Source organism: Syngnathus typhle, linkage group LG8 (genome assembly GCF_033458585.1).
Source record: "Syngnathus typhle isolate RoL2023-S1 ecotype Sweden linkage group LG8, RoL_Styp_1.0, whole genome shotgun sequence".
Classification (NCBI taxonomy): domain Eukaryota; kingdom Metazoa; phylum Chordata; class Actinopteri; order Syngnathiformes; family Syngnathidae; genus Syngnathus; species Syngnathus typhle.
Genome location: NC_083745.1, coordinates 4,555,808 through 4,576,481, shown reverse-complemented (window position 1 = coordinate 4,576,481; position 20,674 = coordinate 4,555,808). Strand labels below are relative to the sequence as shown.

At 46.2% G+C, this 20,674-nt stretch overlaps 3 protein-coding genes and 1 long non-coding RNA gene across 7 annotated transcripts; 2 read left to right on the top strand and 2 right to left on the bottom strand.

The window, feature by feature from the left end:
• Positions 1-333: 333 nt before the first annotated feature.
• eef1akmt2 (EEF1A lysine methyltransferase 2) lies at positions 334-3,013 on the bottom strand. Its single transcript, XM_061284723.1, has 6 exons — positions 2,775-3,013; positions 2,399-2,464; positions 1,985-2,099; positions 1,731-1,838; positions 874-1,084; positions 334-535 (listed from the first exon to the last, which is right to left on the bottom strand). Exons 1-6 carry the CDS (start codon positions 2,996-2,998, stop codon positions 438-440), a joined length of 822 nt encoding a protein of 273 aa, XP_061140707.1. The 5' UTR covers positions 2,999-3,013; the 3' UTR covers positions 334-437.
• Positions 2,935-8,822, top strand: abraxas2 (abraxas 2, BRISC complex subunit). Of its 4 annotated transcripts, none has more exons than XM_061284719.1 (10): positions 2,935-3,056; positions 3,754-3,844; positions 3,932-3,968; positions 4,358-4,424; positions 4,538-4,728; positions 4,897-5,016; positions 5,391-5,475; positions 5,551-5,668; positions 6,045-6,448; positions 6,815-8,822. In XM_061284719.1, the coding sequence occupies exons 1-10, from the start codon at positions 2,985-2,987 to the stop codon at positions 7,028-7,030; spliced, it is 1,401 nt and encodes a 466-aa protein (XP_061140703.1). In that variant the 5' UTR covers positions 2,935-2,984; the 3' UTR covers positions 7,031-8,822. The 4 variants fall into 4 exon arrangements, with proteins under 4 accessions (XP_061140703.1, XP_061140702.1, XP_061140705.1 ...); XM_061284718.1 differs by having other exon boundaries at positions 4,894-5,016; XM_061284721.1 differs by having other exon boundaries at positions 6,045-6,939.
• Positions 8,567-10,378, bottom strand: LOC133157992 (uncharacterized). The gene is made up of 2 exons (XR_009715113.1): positions 10,237-10,378; positions 8,567-9,345 (listed from the first exon to the last, which is right to left on the bottom strand). It is a non-coding gene; the product is annotated as an uncharacterized LOC133157992 (long non-coding RNA).
• Positions 9,604-18,977, top strand: zranb1b (zinc finger, RAN-binding domain containing 1b). Its single transcript, XM_061284717.1, has 10 exons — positions 9,604-9,950; positions 11,516-12,518; positions 13,606-13,793; positions 14,107-14,260; positions 14,763-14,834; positions 15,769-15,967; positions 16,113-16,233; positions 16,316-16,445; positions 17,063-17,292; positions 17,371-18,977. Exons 2-10 carry the CDS (start codon positions 11,597-11,599, stop codon positions 17,587-17,589), a joined length of 2,235 nt encoding a protein of 744 aa, XP_061140701.1. The 5' UTR covers positions 9,604-9,950; positions 11,516-11,596; the 3' UTR covers positions 17,590-18,977.
• Positions 18,978-20,674: the final 1,697 nt, after the last annotated feature.

Sequence of the window (20,674 nt, the reverse complement as noted above, 5' to 3'; positions counted from 1 at the left end):
CCGATCACAGATTATGATTTAGCGCTGCCAATATCATATTATACTGTCACTCTCACGCATCCAGCCATAAATATTACACGTCTGTTTGGCAGTGCACACAAGCGTACAAGTCAGCACTTTTTGGCACTGGCTTAAAAACGATACTTTTATTCCGCTCGTCATGTGAGCCTACGAGCTTGCAGACTTGCTGCATGAATACTAAGCTTTCATGTGTTCCTCTCAAGTGTCGTACTGCAAATATTTATCTTTTTTTTTCTTTCGGAAACTTCTTTGAGGGTGTTTGATAAAGTTGGGTCAGATGCAACAAACTCTGAAAAAAAAATAAGGTGAAAATTGTCTTTCCATACATCATGACAAACAAAGTCACTTTATTAAAAAAAAATATATAAATAAAAAGAGAGAGACACAAACACCCATACAAAACCCTGTTGGTTGCATCAGTACACTCGCTTGAATATCAAGGCAGTCACGCTGTTTCCCTTTTTGCCTCCAAACCGGAACGTGGGCGTCGGCAACTCCTGTACAAATTGAAATCCTACGAGACACCAAAAAGAGAAAAATGTTATTCATAAAGCATCGACAAGCGCGCAAGCTTCAGACTAACATGCTGAAGTAGTCGGGCGTGTCAAATATGACAGACGACTCCTTTGCAACTCCGCTGACAAAAAGTTGACAGCCAACTGGCCACTTGCCAAAAAACAAACTTCAGACAGTTGTTGCCTGGAGCTTAACAGTCCCACTAGAGAGACTCGCGTGTTGACTGATGGGGGGTTAATACATAAAAAGGGCCTGAATGTAAATATGTCTCAATGCCAAAAGCATTTTTGTGTGAAGGTTTGCCGTATATGTTTTACTTTAACATACAACACACACCTTCTTTGAATCTCTCAAGCAGCTGTTCTTTTGTCCAGTTACAGGACGTAATCGAAAAGAGTCCTCGGTCCTTCAGGGAGGCTTTTAAAGCTTGCACGTAGAGTCTTTTCACCTCGCCGGTATCGTCAGGATTCAGGCTGATGGCGTCAAACGTCCCTTTGTCGATACACACGTCGTAAACCTCGAGTTCTCCTCGACAGAAGTCCACCTCCTTAAAAGAAACCATTAGACAAAAAAAAAAAAAGCACATCAAAATAATAATTCTATGAAAAACGTTTACGCTAAAAAATACTTGTGGTAACTGAACAAATAATATTTTTAGTTTTACAAAATTAAATGCATGCATGTGCCGTAATACTCTTATTATTAGATGACGACAAAAAGTTTTAACGATACGAGAAAATGTGCGTTGTTGATTTCTTTCTCTGCCTCGCGCTCCATCCCGCTAATGTCAATATTGACTTCAAAGGTGGTCTTTCTGTCCAAGGAACGGACACACAGTCATGTGCCATGTGAATATATATCCAAGGCTGTTGCATACACACACAGACAAGGCCAATGGGGCGGCCATTACGGAGCAGATGTGCTGCTTTCATTTCCTTGCGGTTAGGAGGTGGTCAAATGTGAATGGTGGGCAAACCTCCATCACTTTCAGGGCCATTTTCAAGTAAGCCACATGTAAACACTGCAAGGGTTTTCCTCTAACCCACCCAGGACCAAACGTAAATTCACTGTGGAAACTGGGATGGACTACAAATTTGTTCATAATTCCTCATTTTCTATAGCTGCCCGACTTGCTTTTGATTGGTTGCACTGTTCGTAAGATTTCGTACATATGGTAAAGATCTAGAACCCACCTTAACATTGACATGTGTCAAGCCCTCTGCCTGAAGAACACTTTTTGCCAGTTCCACAGAAGCTGGGGAATAATCAATTCCAGTTAAATTCTCGTATCCCTGTTTAGCCTTGTGACAAAAAAAGAAATTACATTTGTCATAAATTCTCATTTCACAATAAAAATTCTTGTTACTTTGTACTGGTCCCATATCAGAGATGAAAACTCCAAGAGATAATCGATTTATATTCATAATAAACTGTATATTTCCCTTACCATCTCAACTAAAAAGGCTCCGTTTCCTGTGCCGATGTCCAGAATGGCAGAATCTTTTGCAATATTAGCATTGTCCATCCATTTTAGCACACGGTTCATGCTTTCCTCACCAAACCTTTAAAGGAAAATCACGATTACAATTATAACATTCTGATGGTATATTTTGAAGTTTGGTCTCCTATCACTCAATTATGAAACTCTTCGTCGGTATTCTACTGCCCCCTGGTGGCCAAAAGCGAGCACAATCTCAATGGATAGGAAAGCATTAAATCATAATGCAATTTAACAGTTTAATTACGCTTGATTATGACATCACTTTGGTCTTTTTAAGTACAATAATGTACAGTGATATATCGCTTTTTTAAAATAAATAAAGTAGTTTTAATAACTGTAGGTAAAATGAAAAATTATTACCATATCTCCCCAACGTCCCCAATGTCTTGGAATGTTTCCAGTTCTTTTTGGTATGCATTTTCCCAACTGCAGAAACAAAATTGACGCTCTTATAATTTAAATTTTTAAAATTCTAAGCACCTCCAAATATAGATTAGATCATGATTTTAAAAAATAACAAAAACGTTAAAAACAATAACGACGATGATGATGATAATAATAGTAACAACGATAAACATAATAACGATAACCATAATAATGATGATGAAAATAATTGCACAGTTTGGTCTTAACGCTAGCTTAGCTGTTACTACCAGTGGTTGCAGAAGTGAGAAATAGTTACTCACAACCACATTACGAATGTTTTATCACGCCACTATATGCTCAAAAGGCTTACTATTCCTTCGTTCCCAACTGTGAAGTTTCAAAATCATTATCCGAGTCTCTGTCCTCTTCTGAGTCGGAACCATGAGTGCTTCTTACGGCGGCTTCCATGCTTGCAAAACGGCGAGCGAAGACGACTACAACTCCCAGGAGGCATTGCGCCTCTCGCAGCGCCTTCTCAACCACAGGGGGCAGTAGGGGGATTGATAGGGATGTTTCCATCATGGCGGCATCCATTTCAGGTTATACTTTTAGTTCTGTGTGTTACCACAGCGCCAATAGCAACTCGGATCATGTGAGTAAGCCGTGTCGGATTGCCAAAAGCGAGGGGTAGCGTTGTCTTGCCAGCGTTGTCCATCAGCGACATTAGTTAGCGTTATTTGCTCACTGTCATGATCTGTTGCTGCCTGGGCTAGCTAGTTATGGTGTCGTCTATTTACCGGTCAATGTGCTCATTATAGCTTGTATAGTTGTACATGTAATTTGTGTATTTATCTATTTGATTGCCACTGACTGGGCTATTGGCTAATCATATTTCTAAATCACGGTTGCTCATTTGTGTTATTTTATTATCGGAAGTGTTGGGTAGGGAAATGGTTAAGTTCCAGGAAATACTCAGCTGTTAGCTCCCCTGGTGGCTAGCAAGCGTGATAGTTGAGTTTGTCGTTCATTCTTAAATGCTTCATCTAAATGGTCAGCAATGGAAATGTGATTAAACACGTGGAATTAAAGGGTAGCCTCTGTTTGAATTCACCTCGTTTCCGCCTGTCAATCAACTAGATTCCCGTTAACGTCACTGTTGGTGACGTCTTCAACTCTACTTAATAATTGTGTGCATGTTTTTCACAAGGTTAATCTTTTAAACATTATATTTCCTCTGCTCTATAGTGCGGAAACTAATCCCTGTGCAATGGATATCAGGAAGTCCTTACATTAGTTTGATCTGATAATATTCAGCTTTTCTTGCTATTGTTTGGGGTTTTTTTGTACAGGAGGGCTTCCTATTAGGAGAAGTAAGGCAAGAGGAGACCATCAGCATCAGTGACACGCACATAAGCAGCGCAGAGCTCATCCAGGTTGTAGGTAAGAACTATCTGTCTGTCTATTTATCTAATTTATCAGATTTGGTTGTAATGTAAATGAAGACATCTCTCTTTTCCCCCCCATCAGAAATCCATAACCATGAACCCTGTGCACGGTTGTTTAGGTAAGCTTTGTAAGAATTTATTTTTTTTTGTCCTCGTTGCACTTTATTCTCAATGTATGACTTGAATCTCCGTAGTGCACATGCAAGTGCCTCTCAGTTCAAAAAGTGAAGCTCGTATTGAGTAAGTTGGTTAAACAAATGAAAAAATACTTTTCAAAAGGCCTGCTCGTCCCTCATTAGGTTCATGACGGTGTTTTAATGGCTGTCGTCATAATGTTAAAAATGTTGAAGGAGACAGTCAATTTCTTTGTCCTTTCAATTTTCAGATCTCAATGTAAATAGGTTGAGCCATCGCTTGGGGCCTTCATAACCATTTTAGGACAGTAGATGGCTCCATCTCGCAATATTTCACTGCAGCAAGTGACCTCTCTTTGTTCCCCTCTCTCCAGCTTTTATGACTATGCCGGCAAAATCAACGAAGAACATCTCGGCAGTATTCTCAAAGATAGGCGAAAAGTGAGCGATGACGTTGTGCCTGTTTTGTCCGTTTCCTCATACCCACTGTCGACCGAAGATCTCAAGCACGCAGCCAACTAAATGTCTTTTATTTTACTCACTCCCTCACCCAGCACGTGATTGGCTGGTATCGGTTTCGGCGGAACACACAGCAGCAGATGTCTTTCAGAGAGCAGGTGGTCCACAAGCAACTGACGCGGCTGCTCGGCGTTCCCGACCTGGTCTTCCTCCTGTTCGGCTTCATTTCCACGGCCAACAGCTCCACGCACGCGCTGGAGTACGTGCTCTTCCGACCCAACCGCAGGTAGTGATGGACACGCTTACGGTCATGCCTCCTTTTAATTGATGACGTCATTAACATGGGAACTGTAGTGGACTGTTCCTCTGAGAGTCCACTGAGCACGAATCATTCCAAGAATATTCGAGCGTGGCGATGTTGTGGGGGTGCTAAGTGGTCGTCTGCGCTCAGCAGGTACAACCAGAGGATCACCCTCACCATCCCCAACCTGGGCAACACCAGCCAGCAGGAGTACAAAGTCTCCTCGGTGCCCAATACCTCGCTCAACTACGCCAAGGTCATCAAAGAACACGGGTAGGTAATATTTGCATGCCGCTTCCATGTTCAACAATTTTTTTCATCTGCGCACATGCCAACACTGGGTTTTTACAAGTTGACACGGAGCCTCTCTGATAAAGTCCCACAACGACAGCGTGAGTTGCCCAGAGGGACATTACAAACCAATCGATTGGGCGCAGTTAATATCCATCCTGCCGGCTGTGCGGTTTATAAAGCAGGGCGAGGCGCAGTAGGCCCGCTGTGAACTGACCGTGACTAATAGACGGCGGAAGTTGCCCAAATGTGACGACGGCACCGTCGAGCTCAACTGCTCTCGGTGAATTCCTAACAAGGCAAATTTGCATCTGCTGTGATCATGCAAATGTCTACCGCAACTCACTTCACCGCAGGGCTGAATTCTTCGACAAAGACGGCGTGATGAAGGATATTCGAACCATCTATCAAGTGCACAGTGCGCTGCAAGATAAAGTGCAGGTGAGCAGACTCCCCAAGTGCATCAAATGAACTTTTTATCATGTTGCCTCATTTGATTCCTTCTCCCGTCTCAAGGCTGTGTGCGGGGAGGTCGATCAAAGCGAACGCGTAAAGGAGAAACTTCAAGACGATGTGAACAAGCTGAAAGAACAAATTGCACTCAGGAAACGCAAGACGGCCGAGGAGGAGAGGAGTAAGTCTCTGTGGATTTCTTTGGGAAATATTAGTTACTGCCTGGCGGGAAGCAGCCACTGTGAGATCGTAAACCGTCTGAAAGGTCCTCTCCAAAAACAACAGTCGGCTCACGCATCGTTTAAAGTGGCCGACATCCTGACCACGCACAAAAAGCCCTTCACCGGTGACAGATTCATTTAGGAGATATGACCACAGGGGAGAGTCATTATTCCGGCTTGCACCGTAGAAATAAGGCAGGTCGGCATAAGTGCGTGACTCAGCCTTTTCTGACATTAAATGCAATCAAATGTGAGTAGAGAAGCGGAGTGAGCGATGGTTGGCACACCTTGCACTGTAATACAAAAGCAAGTGGCTGTGTATTTTGTACTCCACAGAGCTCCGTGAAATGCAGACTCCAAACGCCATTCCAGAGGAGAACATGGAACCTTCCCAGACGTCCCTTCCATCCAGGATATCTTTCCACGCACCCTCGGCGCCCGAGCGGCCCAGCATCTCCCCTAACCCGCCGTCTTATGCCGACCTCCTGTCCCAGGTTGACTCTCTGCTCTCGTCCTCTTCCCCGGCCTCCACCAGCGCCGCTCTACTTCCCCGTCCCCAAGCCGTGGGATCGCCGGGCCACCCCACTCCGGGCCCGCTGGCCGCCGCCTCCAATCCTGTCAGCGCGCCTAGCTCGCCGTACCTCGGCAACGGCGACGGGTCAAGCTCGGACTCGTTAGACAGGCAAGCGGCGGGGCAGGAGTTCGACGACGACGAGGACAGTAGCGAGTACGAGAACCTGGTGAGCGAAGCCTCCCACCTGACGGTGACCCCCAGCAGCCTTTTAGCTCGAAGTCGGCTGTCTGCCCTTGGCCCCGACGGGGATGCCCGTGGCTCGCAGACCACATAGAAACGCGGCGCCGGCCGGGTGTGTGGGGGACACTGACGCACCTTCTCAAGCAATCATGAAAAAAAAAAAAGTGCCAGTCCTGAAAGTGAACGGCATGTGCAGCTGGCATCCCGCTATAATGTCTCGTTCTGTTGTCGTCTTCTCTCCATTTTAAGAGGAAACCTCGTCAGCTCACTGGAAGGGGGCTCTTTTTGTTCCCTGTGATTTTTTGTTTTGTTTTTTAATCTTTATTTTTTTTATTTTATGGGCACTGTCTAGGTACTTCATTTGGGACGTCTGGTGTTTAACAAGAGAATGGTGTTAATTCTGCCAACCAGCGTGTCCATAAAAAGGCAGGTCCTGGTTCCCACTCTTTTTTTTAAATCCCCCTCTCCCCCCCCCCATTACACTAACACACTCTCGTGTCACTTTTGCACTATTTATTGCCTTCTTTTAACAACAACCTCTCAAAGAAAACAAAAGGGAGATGATTAATCAGCCTTGACACTTTTGTTTTGCTTTTTCATGCACAATTGTCATTTTTGATTTGGGGTTTAGTAAGTAAATGACAAATAGATCCGCCACTTACGGCTGCTTTATATATAAATATATATTTTCTTTTGGGGGTGAGATTTATTAGACGAGAATGTCAACAGAAAACACTGAAATTGTATGGCGCTTTGCTGCACTTAACATAATGTACCATTTTCTTTGTGCTCTACCAATGAGGTCCTGTCTTGCCACTCGTGTGACCACTGCTCAGCTTTTAGCTTTTCTAAGTTAGATGGGGCTTAACACAATGTACTGTAGCTTTACTAACCCGACGCTTAAGAGGTTCCTTTCGACTGCTGCAACACACAGTTACCGCTGAACTCCATTTTCAAATCAACAACTTTCTCACCGTCGACTTATATAATCACTTGAAGCTCACTTTCTCGCTCACTTGTTCTCTATTAAACTCCTTCATGGAAGGCTCAGTAACCATTTGTAGTTTGTGAGTTTTAACTGCGGTGATCACAACAGCTTACCATATGTCAGACTTCCATCTTTGGTGGTGTTCTTCCTTCTTGGCTGACAATAACCACCGAAGAATCGTACTAGTGTGGTACTGTCGCGACTTGTGACTTTGCAGTCTTTGTTGTTGGAAACAGGAATCCTAACCACAAAGCCACATGAAACCTGCTCGGTAATTGTCAGAGACATCAAATCAAAGTCATTGGCATATTTTTAGGACACTAAAGAACCTGCCGGGTGTTGAATGCGGGCACCAGCAGGTTGTACTCGATTGGGAACTGACGCATTGCCTGGAGATTCAGCTTTTTTGTCCACCTCTTGCTTTTGTCTGTTTTATTGCATCACTGATCAGGAACTGGCACAATTTAAATGTGACTTCATAATGGCGATGACATTTGTTGTATGCTTTTGCCTGGAGAACTGGAGCATATGATGAGGAACTAAATCAAGTATTGAATGTACGTCGAGTAGACAAGGGAGGGGAACGTTGTAGCATTTAGTTGACATTAGAGCAGGAGTTTGATAATCATGCTCTACAAAGACCTTCTGAGGATTGCTGGGCGTTGTAACGCCTACGGTGGAACCTCTCAAGTTACACAACACATGCTGGATGACTTCCAAGTTGTTCTGACTTTACTATTTCTTTTAGCATCACAAAAAAATAATCCTTTAAGATTTCAGTTTAGTTGCTCACTGAGCTGAAGTTTTGAAATGTGATGTTATCTATGGTCACTCCAATTTGTTAGCCTAATAGCGTCAGTGGTCCAAGTCATTTTGAAGCATTTTCTGAAAACACCGTGTCCAGTTACCTTGATTTAATCTGACAAAAGGAAAAAAAATTCATAGCATGACAATTGATATCTTTTGAGACAATAAAGTGACTTGAGCAATTTTGCTACTACGCTAACAAAATTGTACCACTTTATGAACTGTTCGACTGTGGAGGTTCCACGGTATTGACTATCCTTGCATAACCTCATCTTGATTTAAAAAAAAAAAAAGAAAAGACAGCAGGGCTCAGGTTTAGTGTTTTATTTTTTTTGAAGATGTAATTCTATACAAATAGACACTCGTGTACTCATAACTATAGGGGGTAATACGTACCCTTCCGATGTTGAATGGGACACCGTCAGACCTCCCTGAAGCACAATGCCGAGGGACTCTTTAGACTTTTAGCTGGTTTTGTGTACTTGAAAGAAAACAAAAAGGCATGGCTGAAGGAGCACGGCGTGGTCTTATCTTTGGGGGTTAATAAAGAGACGTGTGTATGTCAGATGGCTTGTTTGTTTTTTCTAATATTTCTTCATCAAATTTGTGGAGATTGTACTTATTTTTGCACCTAAATTTCTGAGCTAAATGCATGGTTTGCTCACTGGTTTGAGTTTTAGGTTTTATGTTTACTACCATGTTAAATCAAATGTGATCATTATTGAGAGAAATTGCTGTCCTCACGTCAAGAGTAACATAAGTCCCTTGACTAACCCAAGTAGGGGGTTAATGTATGTATGATGATGGTTAGATTTGCGCAATACGCAAATGCATCACAAAAACATGCAAAAAGTGTTCATATTGTGTGTGCAGATGGCTGCTCGACTCGTGCCACTTGTGCTTTTGTGTGTTGCATCAATATACGCATCCCGTTGATAATCATAATATTGGAAAAAATATTCCATCTCAGTCCAGTGTTGCGCGTCGGGCTGACATTGAAGTGGCCATACATTACTGCAGGCTTCTTGCAGTATTTTCACGATGACATCATCCCTTTGGAGTCGACACCACGTGGTTAACTGCCATTCCTGCAACAACAAAATATACACACACAATTTACCAAGCCTCCGATCAAATAAAGAAAAGAAAATAAATGTCATTTGCTGTTGAATAAACTAGTCCATCGATGGGGGGGTTGGAGAGGGGGGCTGCTGCAGTTATTCCGGATGACATTGAAGTGTACTGTTTTGCTCTTTAACATGAACAATGACGTACGTCAATTGTGATTGGACGATACAAGAGGATGCGCGGAAATCGACCAATCACAAGACGCGGCATATTCAGGTAGTAAATCCTCGGTCCTGCCTCCCAACTGTAACACTGTCCAGGGAAGGCTTCCATACTTCTCTCGTTAGTGTGTTTTTAGCCCTTGCCTCGCTCGCTTCCTCTCCCCCTCCGTGCCGCCATTAAAAGCCCTTCCGCTCGACGAAAAGAGGGTTAAAGATGATTTGAAGAGTCCAAGGCGGACAACCGAGGAGGGACGGGGCTCGAGAGAGTGGGTGGAGGCTCTCGCCCTGTGGTTTATATGGACCTCCGCCATCCAACCAAGTCAATATGCGGCTAGTGTCGGCTACGTAAGAGAAGCCCGAGTGGCTTCGGCTGGGAGTGGGCTCTCCACGGCCAACGAAACGAGGTAAGGGGCTTCTCGTTGAGAACGGCTTCCACTTTCGAAGCGCAACAAGACCATAATCCATTCGTGTTAGCAGCGCTCGGGCGGTTAGCTTGCTCTGTAATTACTTATCTGTCAGGCTGTTAAATCTCGTCGAGTTTGTAACGCAAGGTCGCAAACCTCGCGATAGTTCCATCGTTAGGGAAAGTTATTGACACGCTGGCTGACGCCAAAACGCGTTTCGTACCTGGATTTGAGCACGAAACGATTAGCGCGTCACCTATGAACCTGGTCAAAAAGAACGTCGTACCTTTGGAAAAAGGTGGGGCGTGTCAGGTTGTTGCTGTGGGATATTAGGAAACCCATAACAAACAAACAAGGCGCCCGTGGTGCGTTTTGTTGCGCTCATGTGATGAATTTCTCACCGTGTAAACAAAAGTCTCAGTCCGAATGTAAGCAATGCGCATGCGCTGTGGATCACCCCCCTTTTTTTATTTGTCTTTAATAGGCTTTGCACTGAATTCAGTTTCAAAGCGTGGGTTAAATTTCGAGACGGTCACACGTCTTCCCCGCTGGGTGTCTGCTTTCATTCGACCCCCTGTCTCTTGTTACCGGCCTCCTCTATGGTACTGTAGGCCACTCTGGCCCCCTGTCTATAAAGTAACTTTTACTGTATGTGTTTATGCTCGGTGTTGGGTTTCCATTCCAGATTGTTACTGAGCATTGCTGTATTGTGGGGCGTCAAATACCTCCACGGCAAAAGCAACTGCACTGTGTGCTAGTAAGCCCAGTCAGTCAGTGTGCGCCAGGCACCCTTTTGATATTGTGCAGATGTGCATTAGTAGAGATTAACGTGCGATATTGGTACTCTGGAGCAGATTATAGACTATCCCCCTCTGAAAATCGTATTCTGAGTGGCATAATACAGATATCAGTACAGACAATACAACATCTTACCATTTCGACGAGATCTTATGTAGTACACTTATGCTAAAGTCAATAATATATTAAAGTGACACAATGTGCAAGGATTGTTTTAAACATCTTGATATTCGACACATCTGTGAAAGGAAATTAAAATAAAGTTAAAGTACTCAATGTTGGCTCATGGAGTCCTTCATTTACCCAGCGTCCTCAGTGCCAGCGTTTAGCGTTGTGGCCGTTTACTGAAAGTGGCCCCTCGCGCTGACCTAATGCCCCCTCCCGTCTGTGCTCTGACCCTGAAACTACTCACCCCCTTGATTAACATGTGATCATCTGGTTGACATAGATTATCCCCACTGCAAATTGTACACTCAATGTCGCCATGATGAAAGCGCCATTAACAGTACAGCGAATTTTCAGTAGTAGAAGGACAGTTAAAGAAAAACAGAACAATAAATAAAAACGACTTGCCTTATGAATAGATGGGCGAGTACGGATACATCAGTCTTGTTCCACAATTTTTTGGGGGCATTGTGTAAAATGAAATTTTATACATCGAGTACGAGAGGTATCGGTTACGGGTATCGGTCTGGAAAAAAAGCTGTATCTAACGTCCCTTGCAAAATGCTCCATGTGAAAAACATTCCACGTGTCTTGGGTTGCAGTGCGCCGTTTCCTTCGGAGTGGATCCGCCGAGCTGAGAACCCCACCGAAAGGCAGCGAGCCTCCTCGGCGAGGGCGCGACGATGACCGAGCTGGTCGCCAAGTGGGCCTGTGAATACTGCACCTACGAGAACTGGCAGTCGGCCATCAAGTGCACCATGTGCCGCGCGCAGCGGCCCAGCGCAGGCGCCATCATCACTGAGGAGCCCTTCAAGAGCGTCCCACCGCTGGACCCCGTCGGCCTCAGCAACAGCCCCACCCAGGGGAGCTCCTCTTTGCTCATTTGTCCCGACTCCAGCGCACGGCCACGCGTCCGTGCGCCTGACGCCCCAGAGACCAGTTCCAAGTGGTCCTGTCACATGTGTACCTACCTGAACTGGCCTCGCGCCATCCGCTGCACTCAGTGCCTGTGTCACAGGCAGCACGCCGGTCATCAAGGACAGCCACGGAGTCCGACCGAGTCGCCCCAGACCTCAGGCTCCGGGTGCCGCCCGGCGCCCTCCTCCACTGCCACGGACCCCTGCGAGGAATACAATGACCGCAATCGGCTCAACACACACGCGCAGCACTGGACCTGCGCCGCCTGCACTTACGAGAACTGGTCAAAGGCGCCCAAGTGTGTCGTGTGCGACCACCCGCGGCCCGGACGCGGCCCGCTAGCCGAACCCATCGAACTGGCGTCCGAGCCCGAACGGCAGCAGCCGTCCTCCAAGTTTATCGACGCCGATATAGGAAACTGGCGGGGCTGCAGCACGGGGAGCCAGGGCGGACAGGGAGTCGGCGGCGGCGTGGTGGGTTTGGGCGGGGGCTGCAGCAGCAGCCAGAGGAGGTCGCCGCCATCCTCCAAACGCGAGTCGGAGGTGAACATGGACTTTCAGAGGATCGAGGTGGCGTCGGGGGCCGGGGTCGGCAGTCAGGAGGAGCTGCAGGTGGATTTCAAAAAGCTCAAGCAGATCAAGAACCGAATGAGGAGGACGGATTGGCTGTTCCTCAACGCCTGTGTCGGTGAGTTTCAAGCAGATCCAGAGTGACCGCAGCACACTAAGGAAAAATAATTTTCAGAGGGCAACAACAAGTACAACTATGATAGCCAAGTCCGAATAAGTCGTATGCGTCACTACATTAGCGTAGTTTGCCTTTGTTTGGTCAAAAAGTCAAATAAATGACGACAAATGCCATCTATTTATTCTACGCAGAGCGGTTGTTCCAAACAGGTTTACGTAGCTCAGTCCACATTTGCTCATTTGTCTTTTTGGTAGGCTGATAGACTGCTGCGCTTTCAGCGAGTATCCGGCCACCCACACTGCAGACTGGCCGGTGAAGAGAGAGTGGGAGGATGAGGGTTTTCAGGAAAATTTGTTTTTGTGTTAGTTTTTTTTCTCCTTTCTCTGTCACGCTACTTGTACGGTTCGAACGGCAGAAGTGATGGACGCTTTCAGGCCGAGGGGACGTCAACTCGCAAAGAGGTCACAGCCCGATTGTGCTGGAGACAATCCGGCACATGAGTTTGTCCTCTGTTGCTAGGGAGGTTAAGCGTGACACACCGCGGCACTGCGTGTGCGCGCGCACAGCAGGCTTCCTTCCACGGGGACCTGTCGTTTTAAAAATAGAGTGACAAGTGGAGCCGCGGTCAGAAGTATAAACGTCTTGAGCAACACTCGTGACGTTCAGCCTGCATTATCGAGCACCTGACAGTGACCAGCCATCATTCGGCGCATGACAAATTCTCGGTGTTGAGAGCACCGATGTCACATTGCCAGACCGTTGCGTGTCCTGAGGCGAGCACCGCGCTGCGCCTCTTGGCTTACAGGATCCGCGAGTGTCCACGCCGATCTGCTGTTTTTGCGATCCTCGCTCGTCACCTTTGGGCCGCCTTTTTTCCCCCTCCCGCTTGTCAGCTCACGGCTCCACACGGCGGTCCTGCCGCCCACTCCGAGAAACGCTCGTGTGCGGCCCAACCTTGTTTTGCGTTGACATGAGAGCAAAAGAAGCTCCGTGCAGTGTTGACAGTATACTCAATAGGATGCTACACTTGTTGTATGGAGCGTCCGTCATTTAAATTCTCAGCGCTTTGTAATGTCTTTCCACACAGGCGTGGTGGAGGGCGACCTGGCGGCCGTAGAGGCCTACAAGACGTCGGGCGGCGACATCGCCAGGCAGCTGTCGTCCGACGAGGTGCACCTGCTCAACCGTCCGTCGGCGTTCGACGTAGGCTTCACGCTGGTGCACCTCGCCATCCGCTTCCAGAGGCAGGACATGCTGGCCGTGCTGCTCACCGAGGTCAGTGGAGAAGCCTTTCTGAATGTTTGCGGCCGAGGCGCGCGCAGCAGCAGCAGCTTGGTATCTGATGTTGCCGTTATCCCGGATTATGCGCCGGCGCGCACCTCCCCTCGCTCACTGGCCCAATTTGCTGTCAGAGCGGGTCAGCCAGAAATTGCTGAGTGAGACGTGGGAGTGTGCCTGCAAAAATATTTGACTTCACTTCCATTGGCAACACAACAGCCAAATGCTGCTTCACCGTGTTTTATTATTATTTTTTAACTCTGGGCTCTGGTCTGCACAGCTTTTGTCTAAAATGCTTTTCTCTTCTCAGGTGTCCCAACAGGCGGCCAAGTGCATCCCGGCGATGGTGTGTCCCGAGCTGACGGAGCAGATCCGCCGCGAGGTGGCCGCCTCCCTCCACCAACGCAAGGGGGACTTCACCTGCTACTTCCTCACGGACCTGGTCACCTTCACCTTGCCAGCAGGTCGGTCACCTTTAATTCGCTGTCTGGAGTGTTGCTCTTGTTCAACATACAAGCTAAGCTGTAAAAAAAAACCAAACAAAAAATGCCAGTGTCTGGTTTAGGATTGCTCATCAATGTGCGGCATAATAGCGACCTTGGCACGTGGCCACGAGCAAAGACTCGCTCTGTTTGGCCCGCACACAGCCGATGCATTCATTTGTCTTTTCGGGGAAGAATTGGCTACTGTGTTGACAAGAGCCCCACGAGCATAGACAGAAAGCCAGCGGTTATTGTGGACGCAACAAAAACAAGCTAGCCGGTCTGAGCAGAAGCATTTCGGTCATCTTGTGCTCATTAAAAACCGCTCGAATAGAATAGAATAGAATAGAAAGCTTTCATTGCTGTTTTAAGGTAGGGCAACTATATTTATAAACAAGTATGAATCTACTAGAATCTTTATTTGAATTACTTGTATATATATATTCTTTTTTAAAACCATATGTTTTGGCTGTATTTGTTGCAGATATTGAGGATTTACCCCCAGCCGTTCAGGAAAAGCTTTTTGACGAGGTTTTGGACCGAGATGTGCAAAAAGGTAAAATGTTGCACACTTCTTATTACACCAGTGAGTGCGTGTACAAATTGCTGTTTGAGGGAGTTCAAGCCGATCTAAGTTGACGGTGATCCACTTGCTGTCCAAACTCATCCTCTAACGGGAAGCACGCCAAGTATTTGCATTCGCACTTGCTCCCTGCCAAAATTGGTCTCTGTCTCCTTGATTGCCCGTCTTTTCTCGAGTCCAAACACAGCCAAAGAGTTTTGTTAATCTCTCAAGGCTTTTTACCTTCTACCAGACGTGCACGCAACCACACCGCTAACAGGCAGAACTTCACTTCACATGTGTCGTCACGAGGATCACATAACAAGCAACCTTAGCCAGAAAATTTGGCCAGAAAAGACCGCTATGCTTTCTTTTTTTTCTTTTTCTTTTAGATTAACAGATTAAGATTTCAATCTGATCACGTGGCCTGGTAAACTGCACGCCAACTTTCTGCACCCACCCCAACCGTTAAAGTTGCTCTGATGCACCAAATGCGGCTTCCTATTGGGTCACTGCTTCAGCGACACACTGAGGAGGTCCGCCATTAAATAGATTAAGCTCGCTGTGCTTCAAAGACAGCACGTCCACACAAGGGGCTTGTTGTCCTCCCACCAGCTCACGTGTTCCCTCTTGTATCAGCTCATAGCTAGCTGGTGTCAAATTTGGAACTGGATTCTTGTTTTCCTTTTTTTTTTTTCTTCTTTAAAAGGATACAATAAAATAGCCTTATACGGTTAAGACCGCAACGATTCTGGCCAAGAGGATTTTGATCGAATCCAATTTACAAATGTGCAAACAAAACAAATATTACGCATAAACACAAAACGTATAGAACAATACTAAAGGAATCATGCAGAAACACAAGGTCTTTTTTTTGGTGTGTTGGCAAATCAATAATCTTATCAATTGCTTGTCCCCCCCCGCCCAGAGCTGGAGGAGGAGTCTCCCATCATCAACTGGTCGTTGGAGCTCGGGACCCGGCTGGACAGCCGTCTGTACGCCTTGTGGAATCGCACGGCCGGCGACTGCCTGCTGGACTCGGTACTGCAGGCCACTTGGGGCATCTACGACAAGGACTCGGTCCTGCGCAAGACGCTCCACGACAGCCTGCACGACTGCTCACACTGGTGAGGCGCTAAGTAAAAACCACACAAAATGTACCGAGGTGCGCTTCAAGCATTTTGAGTCATCCAAAACAGTTTACGTTAAGACCCAATTGGGTGTAAGCCGGCCATCAAAGTAAACTCGAGGTGTGTTTGTTTATTGTCCAAGGTTCTACACGCGTTGGAAGGAGTGGGAGTCGTGGTATTCGCAAAGCTTCGGCCTGCACTTTTCTCTGCGGGAGGAACAATGGCAGGAGGACTGGGCCTTCATCTTGTCACTGGCCAGTCAGGTACGCAAAGCCGCCCAGAACCGTCACGTCCGGTCCTGCAATGGGCAGAAGTCTGAGTCTCGGCGTCATCTTCCCTCACCAGCCCGGATCCAGCTTGGAGCAGACTCACATTTTCGTTCTTGCACACATACTTCGGAGGCCCATCATCGTCTACGGAGTGAAGTACTACAAAAGTTTCCGTGGGGAAACGCTAGGGTTCACTCGCTTTCAAGGTAGGCGCCGGTGTTACACGGGCATTGATGTATACATATATATTTTTTTTAAATTGCAAAGCATTCTTAAAAGAAAAATGGTTGACCACGGGCTCCCTTTGTGAGTCCCTCATAGCTGACATAGCAGACATAGCTGCTGTGCACTCTTCTCCACAAGTAAGCCTTTCAGCTATTTCAGCGACTGTAAACATAAAAGGCGTCTGTAGGGAAATGGATGACACACACACACACACACACACGCGAATGTCTTATCGTTTTTTTTTTTTTTTGCAAGGCAATGATGAAACAGCATTTGTTGATTGTTTATAGCGAAAGCGACTGAGCAGATGAAGCCAGTGAAAGCTCCCATGCAATTGCGTTGCTAAGGTGCGACTACGGTGAGTTAGTCAGACAGACAAAAGTATTGGGACCCATACAGGAAGTGAAGAAAAGGCTTCCTGCGGGATTTTGTGTGTGATCATATAAAATAGGAGATAATAAGAGAACAAGTGTAAGAAGATGTCGCAGAATTCTTTCATGTTGAGAATTGGATAACGTCAAATTCAGATCAGAGTCGCTCGAGAGGCTTCTTTCTGCGCGAGCCGCTGATGCCGTGTTTGACGCGTGTGCGTTGCCAGGCGTGTACTTGCCCCTGCTGTGGGAGCAGAGCTTCTGCTGGAAGAGCCCCATCGCGCTGGGCTACACGCGCGGCCACTTCTCCGCCCTGGTGGCCATGGAGAACGACGGCTTCGACAATCGCGGCGCCGGCGCCAACCTCAACACAGACGACGACGTCAACGTCACCTTCCTGCCGCTCGTCGACAGCGACCGCAAGCTGCTGCACATCCACTTCCTCTCGGCGCAAGAAGTAAGTTGTTTGCCGGCGAATACATGGTTCTCATTTTTCTTCCATTTTGACACGGCCGCATGCTTTTTTTTTTGTCAGATGGGCAACGAGGAGCAGCAGGAGAAGCTGCTGCGCTCGTGGCTGGACTGCTGCGTGACGGAAGGCGGCGTGCTGGTGGCCCTGCAGAAGAGCTCACGCCGACGCAACCACCCGCTCGTCACGCAGATGGTGGAGAAGTGGCTGGACGGCTATCGGCAGATACGGGCCTGCGCCGCGCTGTCAGACGGCGAGGAGGAGGAGGAGGACGAGGACGAGTGAGTCCTCGCTGACCGCTCGAGACTTTGGGACAAACTGACCCGCGCGGAAAATGAAAAGGTTTACAAATTCCAAACCACCTTTTGTTTCTCCAATGTGACGCCACAAGTGGAATTCCCACATGTAAATGCAGGAGTGGGAAGCCCTTTGAAGCATTCAGTCCACGTCCTTCGGCTTCTTCTCTCTAGTAAGAAGACCCACATCTTACTAGTTTCTGGCACTGCTCATCGCCACCTTTGGGTTTGACCTTCACATTTTTCTTACTAGTAGCACTTTTGGGCCGGCCCAAAGCCACTTGAGCATTTATTTGTTGTCCAACTTAAGGTCCTTGTACTAAGTACGCGTTTTGCTCCAACTAATGTTTTATCCACTACTAGTGCCACTTTTGGTCTAGGGGGTTTGGATGTGAAAGTATACGCCTTAGTTTATAGCTGCAGTTCATATAAAATACAACTCAGTTCAAGGTCCTTGTATGGCTATCCGCTTTGTCATCACTAGTGAGAATTCAATACACTAGCAGAATTCTTTTCGGGTTCAATTGTGCGCCAGCCGGTAGGCCAAAAGGTGCTACTGGCTGTACTCACGGACCTTATTCTGGATATGGAATGAACGCTCAAAGGGTTTTCCATAATTATGCATGTGGTTGTTGAAAAGAAAACGACTTCTATTCGAACATGAACTCTACCAGCATTTATGTGTTCAGTACCAAAAGTAAGCACATTATTTCCTATTTGGGTTTTGAGAAATATGCGGGGGGGGAAAAATGGACAAAGCCATTGTTGTGTTTAGAAGTTCTAATGAAGCACTGCACATTTGTGACAACATTTCTATATGAATATGATCGCTTGAATGTGGTCAAGGATGCTCTTGGGAAAAAAAAAAGGGGAGGAAGATGTTCCCTTTAATAAGTGGACTCACACTATAGAAGTTTGCTTTTGTTTTTAGTCAACATATTTATTATGATTGTATATGGAAGCTCATAATCTGTATATTTTTCAGCTTTTTGGGGGCTTGATGAAGAAGCGACATTTCGATTTTACCGGTGGTTTAAATTTTTCGGTAGTACCTCAAGGGGACGTCTACAACCTGGTGCTTGTTTTTCTTATTTTTCATTGCGTGTCCCATCACGTCAGCTTTTAGCGTACCCAGGTCACCTTCACGCACCTCGTTTGTGTGGTCAAGCGTCTCATCGTCATGGCAACGACATCAAAACCAAAGCAGATGGGGAATTCACTTCTATGTTTTTGTTTCTCGATTTGAGTGTCCACAGCTCATGTGTTGTTTGCTATTGATGCAATAGCAGGTGGTCACCTTACATACCTGCAAAAGTGTAACACAAACAAGTGAGCAAAAAATCAACAACCAGAGAAATAAACACATTTTTCAATGTTTCAAGTTATTTCTGATTGGACAGGATGTGTTGTACCCTCTAGTGGAAAGGGGCAGGTACATTAACTGAAGTGGATGTTGGTCTATTATAAAACATATATATATGTAAATGAATTTGACTTTGTATAGTAAAGCTGTTTTTAATGACCATGTAAGACTTGTCTTATAAAAAATTGACCATGACATTTAAGGAAATAATGACCATGCAAAGCATAGGTGTCAAACTGCAGTCTTTGGGGCCGCATTCCAACATGTTTTCCAATATTCCCTCGTTAAGTGCACCTGCGTGAAAAGTTTTAGCTCCTGCGGAATGTGAAAGAGGCTAAAACTTTTCACGCAGGTGCGCTTAACGAGGGTCACTTGGAAAACATATTGGAACGCGGCCCCGAGGACTAGAGCTTGACACCTGTGACCTTTGACCATGATATTTCCCTAATAAAGTGGCCTGTTATTAAGTCAGTGCTTCTCAAATAGTGGGGCGCGCCCCCCAAGGGCCCTTGGGGGCGTGGTGCTATTCCTGGGGGGGCGCGTGTAACCCTGGGGAACAGGCTTTTTTTTTGGCAGTACCAGAATAAAGTGTAATTGCGCGTTTACTACAGCAGAGGGCAGTGGCGCTCTCATTGTTACTTCTGTCACGTTTGCGACAGTGCAACATTTTACGACTTACAAGACAAGTTAGGATAGTCACGGTGGGGAGGGGGGGCGCGAATAGTTTTCTTCTTGCTAGGGGGGGGCGTAACAGAAAATAATTGAGAAGCACTGATTTAAATAAAGGTTAACCTAAAAAAAAAAAAAAAAAGTGAACCCTGAACTTTGAACCCGCGGTGACCCCGCGGTGACCCCGTGGTGACCCCGTGGTGACCCCGTGGTGACCCCTGGGTGACCTTTGAACCCCGAACTTTCAACTCTAGTTAAAAATCGAAAATGTGCACATGACCCCGTGAACTTTGAACCGACCTTTGACCCCTGGGTGAACTTTGAACCGTAAACTTTGACCTTTGACCCCTAGCTAATTACGTTTTTTTTTTTTTTTAAACCGGCATAGCAGAACGATCCATGGTCTTCAGATGCCGCGCTGTCGCCATCTCCTGGTCAGTTAGTGAAATGCTTTTGCTGATGTTTTTTTTTCTCTCAATTAAAACAAATCAATTAGCCAGTTGGTTTTCTTTATTTAATATCTATTATCAGACAAAACCAAATTGTGAATCAGTCACCTAGGCTATAGCAGAACAAACAATCCATGGTCTTCAGATGCCACGCTGTCGCCATCTCCTGGTCAGCTAGTGAAATGCTTTTGCTGTTTTTTTTCCCTCTCAATTAAAACAAATCAATCAGCCAGTTGGTTTTCTATATTTAATATCTGATATCAGACAAAACCAAATTGTGAATCAGTCACCTAGGCTATAGCAGAACAAACAATCCATGGTCTTCAGATGCCACACTGTCGCCATCTCCTGGTCAGCTAGTGAAATGCTTTTGCTGTTTTCTTTTCCTCTCAATTAAAACAAATCAATCAGCCAGTTGGTTTTCTTTATTTAATCTCTGATATCAGACAAACCCAAATTGTGAATCAGTCACCTAGGCCAGTGCTTCTCAAATAGTGGGGCGCGCCCCCCTATTCCTGGGGGGGCGCGTGTGACCCTGGGGAACAGGCTTTTTTTTTGGCAGTACTAGAATAAAGTGTAATTGCGCGTTTACT